General features: G+C 39.8%; 1 protein-coding gene across 1 annotated transcript in view; it reads left to right on the top strand.

Moving 5' to 3' along the window:
- COL3A1 (collagen type III alpha 1 chain) overlaps nucleotides 1-16,391 on the top strand; it is a 90,958-nt gene that overhangs the window by 40,636 nt on the left and 33,931 nt on the right. The window contains exons 6-12 of the mRNA XM_042473963.1: nucleotides 2,367-2,429; nucleotides 4,137-4,190; nucleotides 8,824-8,877; nucleotides 12,515-12,568; nucleotides 14,663-14,716; nucleotides 15,229-15,282; nucleotides 16,284-16,328. Coding sequence (XP_042329897.1) covers nucleotides 2,367-2,429; nucleotides 4,137-4,190; nucleotides 8,824-8,877; nucleotides 12,515-12,568; nucleotides 14,663-14,716; nucleotides 15,229-15,282; nucleotides 16,284-16,328 — 378 coding nt within the window. The remainder of the gene's footprint in view (nucleotides 1-2,366; nucleotides 2,430-4,136; nucleotides 4,191-8,823; nucleotides 8,878-12,514; nucleotides 12,569-14,662; nucleotides 14,717-15,228; nucleotides 15,283-16,283; nucleotides 16,329-16,391) is intronic.

Raw genomic sequence — 16,391 nt, 5'->3', positions numbered from 1 at the left:
AACCAGTGCTATATAAGGTGTTGTGCTCACAAGGAAATAAGCAACTTGGCTTTGTGGTTTGTGGATCAGACTGCCTTTTACCACAACACATTTTTAATGCTAGTCCAGTGTTACAAAAGTCTGTCAAACAACATACTGCTAGAATCCTCTACTACTAATTATGCTACTTTACATATATGTAGCTATGTAGCGGAGATGCTAAAAAACCCTTTACTGAAATGAAATGATGAGTAACAGGACACCAGCAAAAGTGCCTGATGTGCCTTGGTGCCCAGTGTGCATTGGGCACTTTGCTGGCTCTGCTGCATAGCAACATAACAGTAGACCTCTACTGGATATGGATGTTACACAACTGCACAATTCTAATTGTTGCATATTTAAGTCCACTTATGATGATGTAATACCCTAATAGGATTCTGATCAAAACTGGTATTTGTCTTAACAAACTGTAGTCAGAATGTTAGAAAGTGGGAAAGTTGCTGAATACATGAACTGTGGTTTATCAGAGGATATTTTAACTATTATGCAATAAAATGGAATTCCAGATTAACTCAGTAAAGGCTAATTGCAACATGTTCCCAATGCTGCTGCAACTTACTACTTATTACATAGATAATATTTAGAAAGCAGGATATATCCCATTTTCTAAACATTAGCTATGCAATAAATCATACATAACCAGTAGTAAGTATTGCTTGTGCTTTAGCTTATAGAAACCAGTGGGGTTTCATCCTCTTTCTCAGAGCAACTAAAATAGTTTGTGCTCCTAAAACTGACAAATAAAAGTATAATTGGCTAACAATTTAGTGGCAAAGTGTGATATATGGTCAAATTTTAAATAGACAATTTACAGATTTCTTCATTTTTCACTGGAAACTTTTGTAAAAGAGAGGATTACATATGTATCTTAATTCATCTGACAATCCTGTTTAGGTTAGCAAAGACCTTCTTGATTCCATCTATATCAAAGAAAGAATTAATATGTTCCACTTTTTGGAAATGAGACATTCAGGCCAAAAATCCATGAAAAATGGATGCAAAAATGGTTTTGCATAGAAAACGTTTTCTGTACAGGAAATAGGAAAAGTCCTCCTAGCAGTTATATTATTTATTTATAAAAACATGTATATCCCATCCCATAGTCCAGCTCTGAGGGCAGCTTACACAGAAAATTAATTTATGCAGTTTAAAACAATTTAGATGCATGATGTAAAACAATGACAAACGATTTAAACAGACTAAAATACTTTGAACAGCTTAACAAGTGAAAACAGGCTACAAGGTTAAAACAAGTTACAATCATGTACATACACTTTGGAAGAAATTAAATAGACTTCAGAAGCTTGGACCCAATGATGTTGGATTAGCTTTTGTGAAAGTGACTGCACAAAGAAATTCCACAAGAGGTTGTGAAGCCAACTGTTTGCACAATGGGTTTTGAAACCACCTGTGCAATATTTTATGCCCTTGGTGTTTACAAGTGCTATCTCAACAGTAGAAATTGTAAGAATATTCCACAGTAATTGAAAAAATGTTTTAAAATGTTTTTATGTGTTCAGAAACCCTGGTGAGAAGAATTTGCAGTTCTGGACTTGTTCTGCACAAATAAATACTTTAATTGTGGTCTTATTCTGCACAAAATCATTTTCTGTACAGGAAATGGGATTTGAATTATATTTCCTGCACAGACAATGCTATTTTCTGTGCAAAACAACCATGCAAATTTTATGGGTAATAAATCCCAAATTGTGACTAGACTTTGAAAACTACACAGTTTTCAAACAGGTTCTCAAAACAGGAAGAAAATTGCTAAAATTTCTTATAACTTGCTTTGAAGAAATGTTACACTGAAGAATTCCAAGTTTAATCTATAGAAAGCTGTATTGGGTCCACTTTTGCAATAACTCTAAAAATGCATAGCCACTATGAATATTGTGCTAGTAAAATGGAGTAATTGAATATAGGCCTTTTATATCCCACTCACTGCAAAAAAAAAAAAAACCCAAAACCAAAACCAAAACCAAAAAACATAAAAATATTCCAAACCATGGAAGTGGCCACTAAGAAAGCCATCTCTTACATCCCCACCAAACATGTCTTTTTTATGGCAAGTGTCTCTTGGAGAGCTTAATACCCAGCCAAGCAAATTAGGGAGCATAGGTTCTTTAAGATATTAAATGAAACACTGATATGTTTGCCAAATTGTCCAGCTAAAGCACTTTTGGCTTTTCACTAATCTTATTCAATGCCAATTAGCTTCTTTTTTTTTACAGCTTGCATTTGACATCTACGCTCTGCTTCACTAGGAGATGCTACATTCATTTTCCCTGACAATAATTGTTTTATCTTTCAAATGTTCTCCATAGTCTGCACCTGGAGCTCCTGGCCCACCTGGCCTCCCTGGTCCTGTTGGTCAGCCAGGTCCACCTGTAAGTACAAGGAATTATTTTATTAGATAGTTTGTTTTGTTGTGATTGAACTGGATCCTTTTTCTGAAGAAGAACATGGTGATGCTACACAGAAGACTTCTGTAATATCCTCTCACTTTTAGAAATTTAGGTTAGGAAAAAAACCCAGAAAACAGAAATGCATGACTTCAAGCAAGGGTGGGGAAACAGTTTGGGAGAAGGGTATTTGGAATGGAAATTGAACCAGATGGTAAAGGGTTAAGCAGATACTTTCCATGCACCATTCCTCCATCCCAATTGTAATGTAGTCCCCATGGCTGCCTTTGACTAAAATACACTTGCATGCAAACACACATCTACAGGGAGACCATTATCTGTGTCTCCTGTGTATCTCTGCTTTGGCCCCAACTCTGTAGCAGTTCACATTAGGGATCTATCCCAATTCACAATACATAGCATAGTCTACATAAATGCCGCTCCTTTTTGGGGTGGATAAAAGGCGCTCTTTGCACCATGGCAGCAGGTTTTCAACATTTCTGCAGTCCAGCGAGTGTAAATGCCATTCTGCAGAAATACTGTGACGCCACCCATTGTATGGTCAGCGGGACGGTATGATGCCAGTTTGAGGATGGCATCGGGGTGTGTGCCATGTGTACCCCATGCCCCATGCCACCCTAAAGCCAGCGTTTTTGTGCTGGTCTGTTTTGGCCCTAAATGAGCTACTCCAACTTCTTTCACCCTGGAACTTATCAGATGCAATGCTAAGGTTTACTAGCAAAAATATAGGCCCCATAAATACAGGTCAAAATAAAGCTGCTTTGGGTCACTTTGGAGGTATGCTGTTTAACACACATCTTAAGAGGCCAGAAGCTGTGCCAGAGCTATGCTGCAGTCCTTAGGACTGGACTGTGGCTTTGGCGCAGCTTCCAGCCTCTTAGGATGCATGCATCATTTAAACAGCATACCTCCAAAGTGACCTGAAGCAGCTTTATTTTGGCTTGTCTGTATGGGGCCATAGTTTACAGCAAGGGAAGTAATCAGAAGTTGTTGGAATGCAAATCTCAGCAGCCTTACCCAGTATAGCCTATAGTGAAGAATGTTTGAAGCTGTAGTCCAGGAGGACTGCATGATTCCACACCCAGGGTATGAATGGATCATATACATGAATGGTCATATAAATGAATGGGCTCACAGGTTTCTCACTTCCCACTCCTCCTAGCAAACATCAGAAAGAGAGACTGGACACAACTCTTTCCAAGTGTAACTTATGTAGAACTCCCTGTTAAGTCCAAACTCTGGAATTTCTGGTTAATTTAAACAAACCACAATCAAATGTAAGTTGTTAATCAACCTCATTTCCCCCATGCTAACCAGAATTCAAACATAAAGGGGATTTCTAGGTTTAAAAAGACAGTGAATGCTTCCAGCCTGTTTCTTGGGTAGAGAAGGATGAATGCATACTATCAACGGTACTTCCTTCAACTACAAACCAAATACAATCATGGTTTTACAAAAATGCAAGTATCATTAAGAACTGCATGTTCCATGATGTCATTTTTTTAACAGTTTAGAATAAATGTATGCTCCTCACTTTCCTTTTGAAGTCTCAGATGCTGATTGCTTACAAGTTGAGGATTTGTTCTGATCAGTTTTGAGTGTGGAATGTAATGAACTGCCAAAAAAATCAAACCACGATTTCTAAAATGTGCAATTTATCTTACCTATTAGGGGGCCCATGGATACCAAGGCCCTCCTGGTGAACCTGGACAAGCTGGCACTCCGGTAAGTATCAGTGTGCATTATTATAAAACAGAAATATCACAAATATTCAGTAAGCAATTACAGATTAATTATATCCAGCATTAATTGGCCAGGATTTACTCATATCAGCAAAATCCCCCACAGAAACATCTCCTTTCCCTCTTGCAGTCAATTCTGTGCAGGTCTGACAAAACCTCTTAAGGAGATTTTTTTTTACAATTCAGACTCCAGAGGAAAGGGAACAGGAAGAAAGTTATAAATTTGCTGGCACTGAATATTGAAGTACAGCACTGGCTCTCGTTTGTTATGGCCAGCCATTTTGATTAGACAGCTGACAACAATACATTGGGAATAAAGCTGAGATTAGATAGAAAACAATAATATTTTAAAAGTTCACTAGAGATTTGCAGCTAAACATTTGGGGTGCCCATACTCAAAAGCAGCTTGCCTTTAGGACTGCTGGATCAGCTGGGGTTAAGATGTCGTTAAATATTTTGATAAAAACATGGTTTGGAAAGCCCTAGGTGTGCTCACTATAGACCTTGATCACATGTACCTATGGCTACTTGGGTCTATAATTTTAAAAGCAATGTTAGATTGATGGTAAAAATACAACACAGTTGGGTAGATCTAGACTGGGTTAGAGGAGAATTCCATAAACGGAACAACATTACAAATGAAAGAAAAGGGTAGGGGGTTTTCTGTCCCCAGTTTCTGCTCTCCTTGAAACCACTTATTCCTTTGAATATCCGCTGAGGAGGATTGAAGGATTCCCCAGTATATAAGATGGTCCTGGGTACTGCAAGGGAAAGAGAAATTGATTCAAACCATAGCCCATTCCCCCCCACCATCCTCCAGTTGGGAGGCTCTACCAGATCCTGGTTCTATCTTCCAATGAAAGGTGTACTTCCATTTATGAAAAATAAGTTCTGTATCGACTGCAGTAATTATATCTTGTTTATTTACAATATGCAGCTTTAGGATAAATAGGCTAAATCCTATTGTTAGTCTCAACCAGTGTAGACACATTAAATCAATGGGAATTGGGTAAATCATCACATGGGAAATAAGCAAGATGAACTCGAACTCCTAGTACAACAAAGCAAATATGATATAATAGGCATCACTGAAACCTGGTGGGATGAGTCTCATGATTGGAATGTGGAAATAGAGGGGTATAACCTTATTAAGAGAAATAGGCCAAACAGGAAAGGAGGAGGAATAGCACTATATGTCAGAGATATTTACACCAGTGAAGAGATCCAGGACATCAATCATGGAAGCCAGGTGGAGAGCATCGGGTAAAAATTAAAGGGGAGGGAAACAACAAGGATGTTACGGTGGGAGTCTACTACAGACCCCCAAGTCAGACTGAGGAATTGGATGATATCTTTCTAGAACAGATGACCACACAGTCAGAAAAGAGAGATGTAGTAGTGATGGGCGACTTCAACTATCCTGATATTTGTTGGAAGTCAAACTCAGCAAAATCCTCAAGGCCTAGCAAATTCCTCACTTGCCTGGAAGACAATTTCATGGTCCAAAAGGTGGAAGAGGCAACAAGGGGGTCAGCTATTTTAGATCTGATCCTAACCAACAAGGATGACTTGGTTAATGGGGTGCAAGTGGTGGGATCATTAGGTGGAAGTGACCATGTTCTCCTGGAGTTTGTAATACAGTGGAAAGGAGAAGCCAGGCATAGTCAGACACGCATCCTAGACTTTAGGAGAGCGGATTTCAGTAAACTTAGAGAAATATTGAGGGCGATTCCATGGTCAGAAATACTAAAAGATAAAGGAGTTCAGGACGGATGGGAGTTTCTCAAAAGAGAGATACTGAAGGCACAATTTCAAACAGTTCCAGTGAGAAAGAAAAACAGAAGGTGTCTCAAGAAACCAGGATGGATGACTAAGGAACTTTCAACCGAGCTAAGTTTGAAACGGAACATGTATAAGAAATGGAAAAAGGGGGAAATCACAAAAAAGGAATTCAAAGAAATAGCAGGCATGTGTAGAGGTAAAGTCAGAAAAGCTAAAGCGCAGAACGAACTCAGGCTTGCTAGAGAGGTTAAGAACAATAAAAAGGGCTTTTTTTGGATATGTCCGTAGCAAAAGGAAGAAGAAGAAAATGGTAGGGCCACTGCGTGGAGAAGATGGCAAAATGCTAACAGAAGACAGAGAAAAGGCAGAATTACTAAACACCTTCTTTGCCTCAGTCTTCTCAGAAAAGGCAAAGGGTGCTCAACCTGAGGATAATGGAGCAGAGGACAGGATAGGGGCATTTCAGTACAGAATAAGTAAAGAGATAGTAGAGGAACACCTTATTAATCTAAATGAATTTAAGTCTCCGGGACCAGATGAACTCCATCCAAGGGTATTAAAAGAACTGGCAAATGTAATATCGGAGCCATTGGCAATAATCTTTGAAAACTCCTGCAAAACAGGAGAGATCCCAGCAGACTGGCGGAGGGCAAACGTTGTCCCCATCTTCAAAAAGGGGCAAAAAGAGGATCCCAACAATTATCGTCCAGTTAGTCTGACATCAGTACTAGGAAAGATTCTGGAGCAGATCATTAAACAGAGAGTCTGTGAACATCTAGAAGGCAATGCCATAATCACAAAAAGTCAACATGGGTTTCAGAGAAACAAGTCATGCCAGACAAACCTAATCTCTTTCTTTGATAAAATTACCAGCTTGGTAGATGAAGGGAATGCTGTGGATATAGTATATCTTGATTTCACTAAGGCCTTTGACAAAGTTCCCCATGACATTCTTGCAAACAAGCTTGTAAAATGTGGGCTAGACAAAGGAACTGTTAAATGGATCTGTAATTGGTTGACCGGCCGAACCCAAAGGGTGCTCAACAATGGCTCCTTTTCATCCTGGAGAAAAGTGACCAGTGGGGTCCCACAGGGCTCTGTCCTGGGCCCAGTGCTATTCAACATCTTTATCAATGACCTGGATGACAGAATTGGGAGCATACTTATCAAATTTGCAGATGATACCAAATTAGGGGGAATAGCTAATACCCCAGAGGACAGGATCAAGATTCAAAATGACCTGAATAGACTAGAAAGCTGGGCCAAAGCTAACAAAATGAAATTCAACACGGAGAAATGTAAGGTATTGCACTTAGGGCGGAAAAATAAAATGCACAGATATAGGATGGGTGACACCTGGCTGAATGAAACTACGTGTGAAAGGGATCTAGGAGTCCAAGTAGACCACAAGTTGAACATGAGTGAACAGTGTGATGCGGCAGCTAAAAAGGCCAATGCTATTTTAGGCTGCAACAATAGAAGTATAGTGTCTAGATCAAGAGAAGTAATAGTGCCACTGTATTCTGCTTTGGTCAGGCCCCACCTAGAATATTGTGTCCAGTTCTGGGCACCACAATTCAGAAAGGACATTGAGAAACTGGAGCGTGTCCAAAGGAGGGCGACAAAAATGGTGAAGGGTCTGGAAACCATGCCCTATGAGGAACGACTTAGGGAGCTGGGGATGTTTAGCCTGGAGAAAAGAAGGTTAAGAGGTGATATGATCGCCCTGTTTAAATATTTGAAGGGATGTCATATTGAAGAGGGAGCAAGCTTGTTTTCTGCTGCTCCAGAGAACAGGACCCGGAACAATGGATGCAAGCTGCAGGAAAAGAGATTCCACCTGAACATTAGGAGGAACTTCCTGACAGTAAGGGCTGTTCGACAATGGAATGCACTCCCTCGGAGGGTGATAGAGTCTCCTTCCTTGGAGGTCTTTAAACAGAGGCTGGATGGCCATCTGTCAGGGATGCTTTGATTTGGATTTCCTGCATGGCAGGGGGTTGGACTGGATGGCCCTAGTGGTCTCTTCCAACTCTATGATTCTATGATTCTAATTTAAGTTCCATTTTAGTTAGGCCTGTGTCAACATAAACTGACAAATAGTAACCAGTAATGTGCAAATACACATGATGTATTTGCACATTTCTCTTTTCTGTAATTGCATACAATAAATGCAATTATGGCTTGATAATACTCTGAATATTTTTCCCTTCTTCATTTCATTCACAAGTATGAAATGTATATATCCAAAGCCTGAAAATATTAAATAAGTGAAATAAAGTCCTGCAGATCCATCAAGAGTTAATATTGTGCCAGACATTCTAACTCTCAAAAGAAGCATTCACTCTTGATGACTTTGCCATCCCAGGGCTGCATCTCATTTAAGATCAGTCTCATGTGACTAGATTTGTCTACTAAGAAGTTTTTGGAATCACTGTATGCTGCAATTTCTGTGGAATTCTCCTTTCTGAAGAAGTCAATTACAGGTGGATTTTACAGCTATCATGTTTCAAACAATGCAGCTTCTCAATAACCATTGTCTGAGATGCTGCTGTCTAAGGCTGCAACATTTTTCTGCAATGTAAGGGGAAGTATCAACATTCAGATATTCTCCTGCTTTATCTAAATAGACTCTATGAGTTTCTCCAACCATTCTAATTATTCCCATTCCATCAAATATAAACAGTTTTCTGTTGGATTCATTTCTGTGTCAGAAAATAATTTAATTCTCAAGAAATCTTTGAAATAAATGAATGATTTAATCTCATTGTTCTTGATGTATTTTTAGGGAATAGGTTGTAGAAGAAAAATAATGTTTTATTTTTCCCCTTCAGGGCCCCCCTGGTCCACCAGGAATGATTGGCCCACCTGGCCCATCTGGAAAAGATGTAAGTTTTTCCATAGTATATCTTAATATTATTATATAAATTTATCAGAAAGAAATTGCGAGGAGATACAGTCTTGTATCCAGTGTGGTGTAGTGGTTTGAGTGTTGGTATAACTCTGGGGACCAGGGTTCATTTCCCCTCTTGGCCATGGAAACCATTAAACCCTGCGATTGATTTACCTTAGCATTGCCATATGTTGGAAATGACTTGAAGACACACAGCTGCTGCTGCTACTGCTACTACTACTACTACATTGTTTCTTCATTGTAGAAGTTGAAATCAGCTAATACACAGTGGTACCATTTTCTGTTGATTTTCATCCTGATACTGCCCTCTGTGCCACATTCCTCCTGGGATTTCTTGACCCTTAGGAGTGGACTCTGGGGGACACAGAGGGTTGTTCTAAGGAGGGGGAGTGGTAGGAGATCCCCACTTTATGCAAGTGGTTTCCTCCTCACACTTCATTGGATCTAATCTATTGTTACATTTTTACCTTGATTTGAAATGGCCTTACCAAGACTCTTCCAATACAAAGAACTTTAGTCCAAAAAGGCATGGGAGGCATGGGGTACATCACCTACTTTATCAAGCCCAAATTCACATGGTAAAGGCTGAAGTGCCCCTAAGCTAGTCTCAGATATCTTCTAATGTTTGTGTTCAATCAAACAAATGGCTGTACCTTGCCTCATTTCTTGCCGCCAGGAAGGAAATGTTACGAAAAAAATATTTATTTTCTCCTTGACATAATTATTTTTGCTTAGATCATGAGTTGCTTTTCCCAAACCGAAGGGCTCTTTCCATTTTTAGAAAGTTTTTTTGATTCAACAAAGATACAATTCGACCATTCTGCCTTCTTATTATAGTCCTTTTTTGCTGACCTTTTCAGGGGCAGTAGAATTGTTAGGCCGAATCAGGGAGGTCTTGGGTCTGGGCATGCAGGACCTGAGCAGAGAGGGTGAGGACAGATGGTATCAGAGATGTCTCATTCACAGGTTTGCCATGAGTTGAAGTCCATTTGAGGGCAATTAACAACAACAAGAAGAATGAAAGAAACCTACCAAAAAAAAACCTCCCTCCTCCATCCATTAGCAAATTTGGGAGGAACTTAATTCATAGGAAACAAAAGTCAACAAACATACCTGTATATAATTTCTTTTTTAAAAATGAGATATTTCAATTAGGCCAGAATCCTGTACAAAGATGCACATATACATTTAATTTCAGTGGGACCGATCTAAACATGATTTAGTACAAAGTTTCAATCATATAGAATTAGACTGTTATTGAATATTTGATATGAGAAACCTAGATAGTGATTGGAAAGACTCCCAGTTTTACCAAACATATAAATTCAACAAAATTCATAATTCACAAAACAGTGATACCTTTATCAGAACAACTAAAAAGCACAAAATACATCATACACATTTTCAAATCTTCAGTGGCTTCTTCATCAGCCAAAGATGTTTAAAATCAAACAGGAGAAGAAAAGTAAGGATGTTAGAGTCACCAACCTACATTTTGTCTCAGATGTTACTTGGTTGTCAGTTAAGATGGTATTGAAGGATACCAATGCAGACAGAGGCTGCTCCCCTTCTTGTCCTTATGGGGATCATGGACAAACAGCAGTAAATCACAGACAATAAAATTTCAAATCCATTAGCAGCAGCAAAGCAACTTCCCTTGAGATCTGGTCTATTTCTGTCCTGTGTGAGGCTTTCTTAGGCTCGTTACACACGGCCTTAAAAGTACGCGCAGAGCGTGTACTAGGGTTAATATGGGGCGGTGCTTCTGCACTGCCTTAACCCTAGTGCGCGCTGTGCGCGCACAAAATGGCAACAGCCATTCCACACGGCCGCCGTCATCGATACGTCACGGCCGCACCGCCTCCAAACGAGGCAGCGCGGTTGTGATATATTGGGGTCACGGCAGGGAGTTTCGGAGCTCCTTCCTGGTTTGGTCCACCTTCAGATGGCTGCGCCCAGCGGACCAAAGGAGAAAGGGGCCAAGCAGCCCCTTTCTCCTTCTCCCCGCCGCCGCAGGGTGTCCTTGGGGCTTGAAGCCACAAGGACACCCCTTTGCAGGCTGCAGGGAAGGGGCCTTTTGCCGCTTCCCCACAGCCCGGAAAGCGGCGAATCAGGGCTTCAGCGGCTGCCGCTCTGGCCGCTGAGGCCCTGATCCGTTGGGGAAAGGTGCGCCTACAAGCCGCCCCAAAGGGGTGGTCTGTAACGCGCCTGAGTTAGGGAACACTGAACTGAATATATAAATTTGCTCAATAGGATCCTGGACCCCTCAGACATGAAGGAAGGAGCATCCATGGGCCTTCCCTCACTGTTCTCCTCCCAGCCTCCTCACCCATCTTCCTCTTCCTTCTAACAGAGCACCTCTCTTAATTTGATTCACATAAATGGGAGTAAGGGGTGAGAAGAATTTAGAGTAGGGGAGGAAAATTGTGTGGCAATTTCTCCCTTGCAGCTGCAGGGCTGTTAGATACACTGAAAGAATATCTGGATTTGATCTTGGCTGCACTACAAATATAGTGTAAATATTTATGGCAATGCAAACAATGGGTCTATATAATCTACATGCTCCAGCATGCACAAAAATATGCTCTTATGTGATGGCAACAGGTATGAATATAATAAGCTAGTTCTCTTTACTTACCTTCATTAGATAACATTTTTCAATCTTCCACCAGCATGCCTGTTCTGTCCTATTTCCATACTGGTTGTCAGTGCATTGTTCTTCCTTCTTGTATGTTTTTTGTGTATTTTTGCATACATTTTGTGTATATATTTTGAATCTACTTTTTTCCAAATTTTCCATGGACTCATTGGAATTTTCCTGTGGGTATTTGTCAAATCTGCACATTTTCATTTGTGTGGAATTTACAAATATACTAATTCTTTTGTGAACACTGAATGTATATGCCCTAGAAATATATGCTTTGTTGTATTACCAGTCTTGGGAAATCCAAAATGGATACTGTATTTCCATAAGAAAATGTGAATCCCCTTAAATTCTTCACCATCCCTACTGTGAGCAGAATTCATCCAAAAGCATTCATTCACTGTAATTATTATGTGTCTCAGATCCTAAGTCCCATTGTTTACACTGCCATACATATTTATATTAGGGATTAAAGCTAGATAGGAAAGGATGGAACAGAGAAATAAGAGAATGAAAATTAGATTCAGTGATCATTTTTGACTGAAGAGCAATAAAAAAAACCTTTTAGGAAGAATATGGTAAAATGCTGGTTTGCCATTCACTATGGTAATACCTGATTTCATTTACCCACTAGCCATGTTTATGGTATCTATCTGGGATAAAAAACAGAGGACCTCATGTAAGATGCCATTCCATCTTACACTGAATTGCCACTTCAAACACCAACACAGGGTCTTAGTAAAATAAATGCATTCATACATTCTTTACACAGAAATTCATGAGAATTGATCATTTACATGTAAAACCAATGAGAAATTGCTGGATTATTATGGGCGGGGAGGGGGGGATCATACGGCAGTTAGCTATTGTGGTTTGATCCTATTTTTCAGTCGCTTTGGGAGACTGAATAAAATAACAGTGCAAAACAAATAAAACATTTTTATTTAATGTTTTCATCACTCTATAGGGAGAATCTGGAAGACCTGGTAGACCTGGTGAACGTGGATTGCCTGGACCTCCTGTGAGTTGAAATAAATACATTATTTTAGTTTTGAGTATGCCTAGGGTGAATTTAAAAAATGCAGTCCAGTTTGGATGTGCTTGAGCAAAATCTAGATGTGCTCACTATCATTAGAAGCTGTGCATTTTCCGGCTTCCAAAAAGCCCACTTCCCTAGTTTAATAATCTCCTTCCACAGAAACAGGTTATAGAATTAGTGTTATAAGCAGGCTTTCCCTTTTCAGTCCTCTTGAGCACCCTTCTCAAAACTGATGACTACAACTCCCAATAAACACACAGAGACATACACATACCTGTTTCACAAGGGATAACTCAAGACAGTGCAATCCATGCCTTTTCTTCAGCTCAGAGGTGTCACCAGGGTATGTGGGGAGTTCAGCCCATACTGGATGACACCCCAGAGAGGGGTGTACAGTCGGAGGGAGTGGCACAGCTACTGAGTGAGCAAGAAAGGGAGCCATTCCTTTCGCACTTGCATATCAGCCATGACAGACTCTGAACAGCTTCTCCAGGGGCTGCAGCGCCACCCCCCTCAGCAGCGGTCTCTGTTTGGGAGGATGCCTTCAGAGTCTGATGTGGCTGTTCACCCAATCAAGATTTTCACACAAGCGCTTACTGTGGGGTAATCACTGGTAAAATGCCGGTAAACCATCAAGGAAGCATGTGTGTGTGTGTGAAAGCCTGAGGCACTTCTGAAACATCAGGGAATTATCCCCTCGCCTCTAGTGTCCTTGAATCATTTGCAAAGCAGCAGTTTCCTATGAACAGAAACTTTGCATTCCTAGGAAATTGCTCCTCTGCAAACGATTCAAGATGCTAGCGGTGAGAGGATGATTCCCTGACATTTCAGAAGCATATCAGAATTTCACACTCACACGTTTCCCTGACGTTTTACTGGTATTTTACCAGCGCTTACCCAACAATAAGCACTGGCGTGAAAATTTGCACTGAAATCTGAAGACTGCTGCTGGGGGGGGCAGTCTGAGGATGGGGGGGGCAGACAGCCTGGAGGACACTAGGGAGGGAGTTGGACTGAACCAACATGAATGTCAAGGTGATTGTGCTTCCAGTGGTCACTATCATGGCGATTTCCACCGATGACCTAATGCATACAAACTAATGGACATTTCTTTGTCACTGAAAGTATTGGTTAATGGAGATGAAGTATTCATCAGCATTGTCATTCTTGAAAAAGACATATCTTTCCAAATGATTGTGCTGTTATAACTGAACATTACTGGATTACTATAAAACTCAGACTTTCAATTATTGGATCAAATCTGTGAACTCCAAATAAACTATATGTTCAGAGCTAATTATTTTTAAGCACTGCCTTTCTTGTTAGAAAGCTTTGAAACATTCCTTTTCACTTTGAATTTAGAATAATTTAGATTTTCAATTAATTTGGTGCTGGCTAATTTGGTAATCCTTCATTTCTGAATGTGATACAGTGGATCCTTGTTATACGCTGGGGTTTGGTTCCAAGATCCCCCGTGTATAACAAAATCCGTGTATGCTCAAGTCCCATTAAGTATAATGACACAGCAAAATGGTGTCCCTAATAAAAAATGGAACATCAAGGTAAATTTATACTTTTTTGGAACATTTTCAAACCGTGTATGCTTAAATCCGTGTATAAAAAAATCCGTGTATAAGAAGGGCCGACTGTATTTCATTCACAACACCCAACCCTTCAGTCTAACCCATCCTTAACTGGAAAGAAGCTTAACTGGATACAATATGCTAAATCCAGTTGCTAGTTGCAACTAGCATGGACTCCCTGAATGAATAGGACTGTTTAAGTCAATACTTATATCAGTTCCATTGATTCAATGAGAGAGTTACAGAATTACTCATGCACAGAATTATTAGATTCAGCTCATATGGATGCAAACAGGAATCGTGATCTGTTCATTCCCCCCCCCCTTTACAATACCTTTTCTCTTCTGCAATACCTGGACCTATACATTGTTTTGTGAGGTTTTCTAAAATAGCACCTGAAAGTCAAAACTTTTTCTCATTAATACAGAATTTAAAAACAATCAGTGAAAATCTATATACGGGTTTAACAATGCTGTCTCTCATGTTTACTTAGGGCCACAAAGGTCCCTCTGGCATGCCTGGACTTCCTGGAATGAAAGGTCATAGAGTAAGTACTGTATCATTTACTGGCAGTTATTGTGGGGAAGGTATCAACAGACGATCATTCTCCAGGATCTAGTGTGAAGGTGACTTGAGTGTTCACTCAAAACATTTTCCTGATTGTCATACTTGTAATTACTGAAGCCCAAAGGATCAAGACTCATAACTAGTCAATAGGGGGAAATAGCTGCTGCAGATAACATTTGTTAGATTTGGGCCCAGGTATATTAGTTAAGCTTGGCAAACAAGGTCCTAATCTAAAGCCAGTGGCATAGACAGGGGATTAAGGAGATATCCTAAAACGAGTGCTATTTCAGGTTGTTTACATTTAAAATGGATATCCTTCTCTCTCACACACACATACATTAATTTTTGAAAACTATGAAGCCATTTCTAGATTCTTGGCATTACCTTCAGAGGTAGTCAAAGAAGAGGAAAGCACACATAACTATTTAACATTTTCCCAAAATAATATGTCAATTGAGTTGTAATCATATTCTTCCTTTCCTTTCATGAAAGGGCTTCGATGGAAGAGATGGTGCAAAAGGTGATACAGGTGCTCCAGGTCTAAAGGTAAGGTTTAAAAATGCCACTCATGCCAACAAAAAAGAAAATGAAGCCTGGAACCACCAAGGCTGTTTCTGCAGCACCTCTAACCAGTCCAGTTACCCCAGGCTGCCCCCCCTGAGTGAATTGCGTCTTTCTCTAGAAATATATATATACATATTTAGAACCAGAAGTTATCTTTTAGGTATCCCCCCCCTTTTTTTTTTGGCATTTTGCACAGTCTGTGCACTCCCCAGGGGGTCTCAGGGACCCTTGAACTTGCTGAGGTTTTTACTACACACTGCATCTACCAGATGATTTCTAGATAGAATACAGTTTACCGTAATAAAGATATGCTCTTGCTTAAGTGTCACTTTTTCTGAATATATTCATAAAATTGTTTTCAGCTAATTGAACTGTATAATATTTACCATGGTAAACTATGGTAACATAAGTAGCTCTCCTCCTTCGCATATTTTGTCCTGGTACAAAGACAGCAAATAGCCTAATGAGGTTGCCTAATGAGTTTTCATTTTCACAGTGGGGACTTAAACCCACAAACCTCCCAGTTTTTAGTCCAGCAGTAGTATACCAAATTGGCTTCTACTCCAGAGACTGTATACAGCAAAGGCCTGCAAGTGTCTTACTACATATAAGTGTCTCACTAAACAGATGTTCATTATTATTATCTTTGGCATTGTTGGTCATCTCTTTTGGGGAAAGAGAAGGAAAAAATTTATTGAGTGCCCCATCATTATCAAACAAACAATAATGACCAAACTGTTAGAAAATTAATGTGGGCCAAATCCATCAACTCCACTGCAGGAAAGCTTATCATATGGATCAATTTTATCACGCATATGGTTTCTGCTCTGGAATGGTATCCGCATAAGGAGGCTAATGTCTGTGTTCATGTAGTACTTGTTGGGTTAAGGTAAATATCTTTAAGAAGAATGTGGCTTATTCACACCAGACAAATGTGGAACAATACATACTGTGTATTTAACAGTTTTCTCTTTATTAAATAGGGTGAAAATGGCCTTCCTGGAGAAAATGGATCTCCTGGACCAATGGTAATTTATTCTATCTTGAAATACAATTTTGACAGGAAGGAAGGGGGAGCAAAATATACAGCT

Source organism: Sceloporus undulatus, chromosome 1 (assembly GCF_019175285.1).
Source record: "Sceloporus undulatus isolate JIND9_A2432 ecotype Alabama chromosome 1, SceUnd_v1.1, whole genome shotgun sequence".
In the NCBI taxonomy this organism is placed as follows: domain Eukaryota; kingdom Metazoa; phylum Chordata; class Lepidosauria; order Squamata; family Phrynosomatidae; genus Sceloporus; species Sceloporus undulatus.
This window is presented reverse-complemented; position numbering and strand designations above follow the sequence as displayed.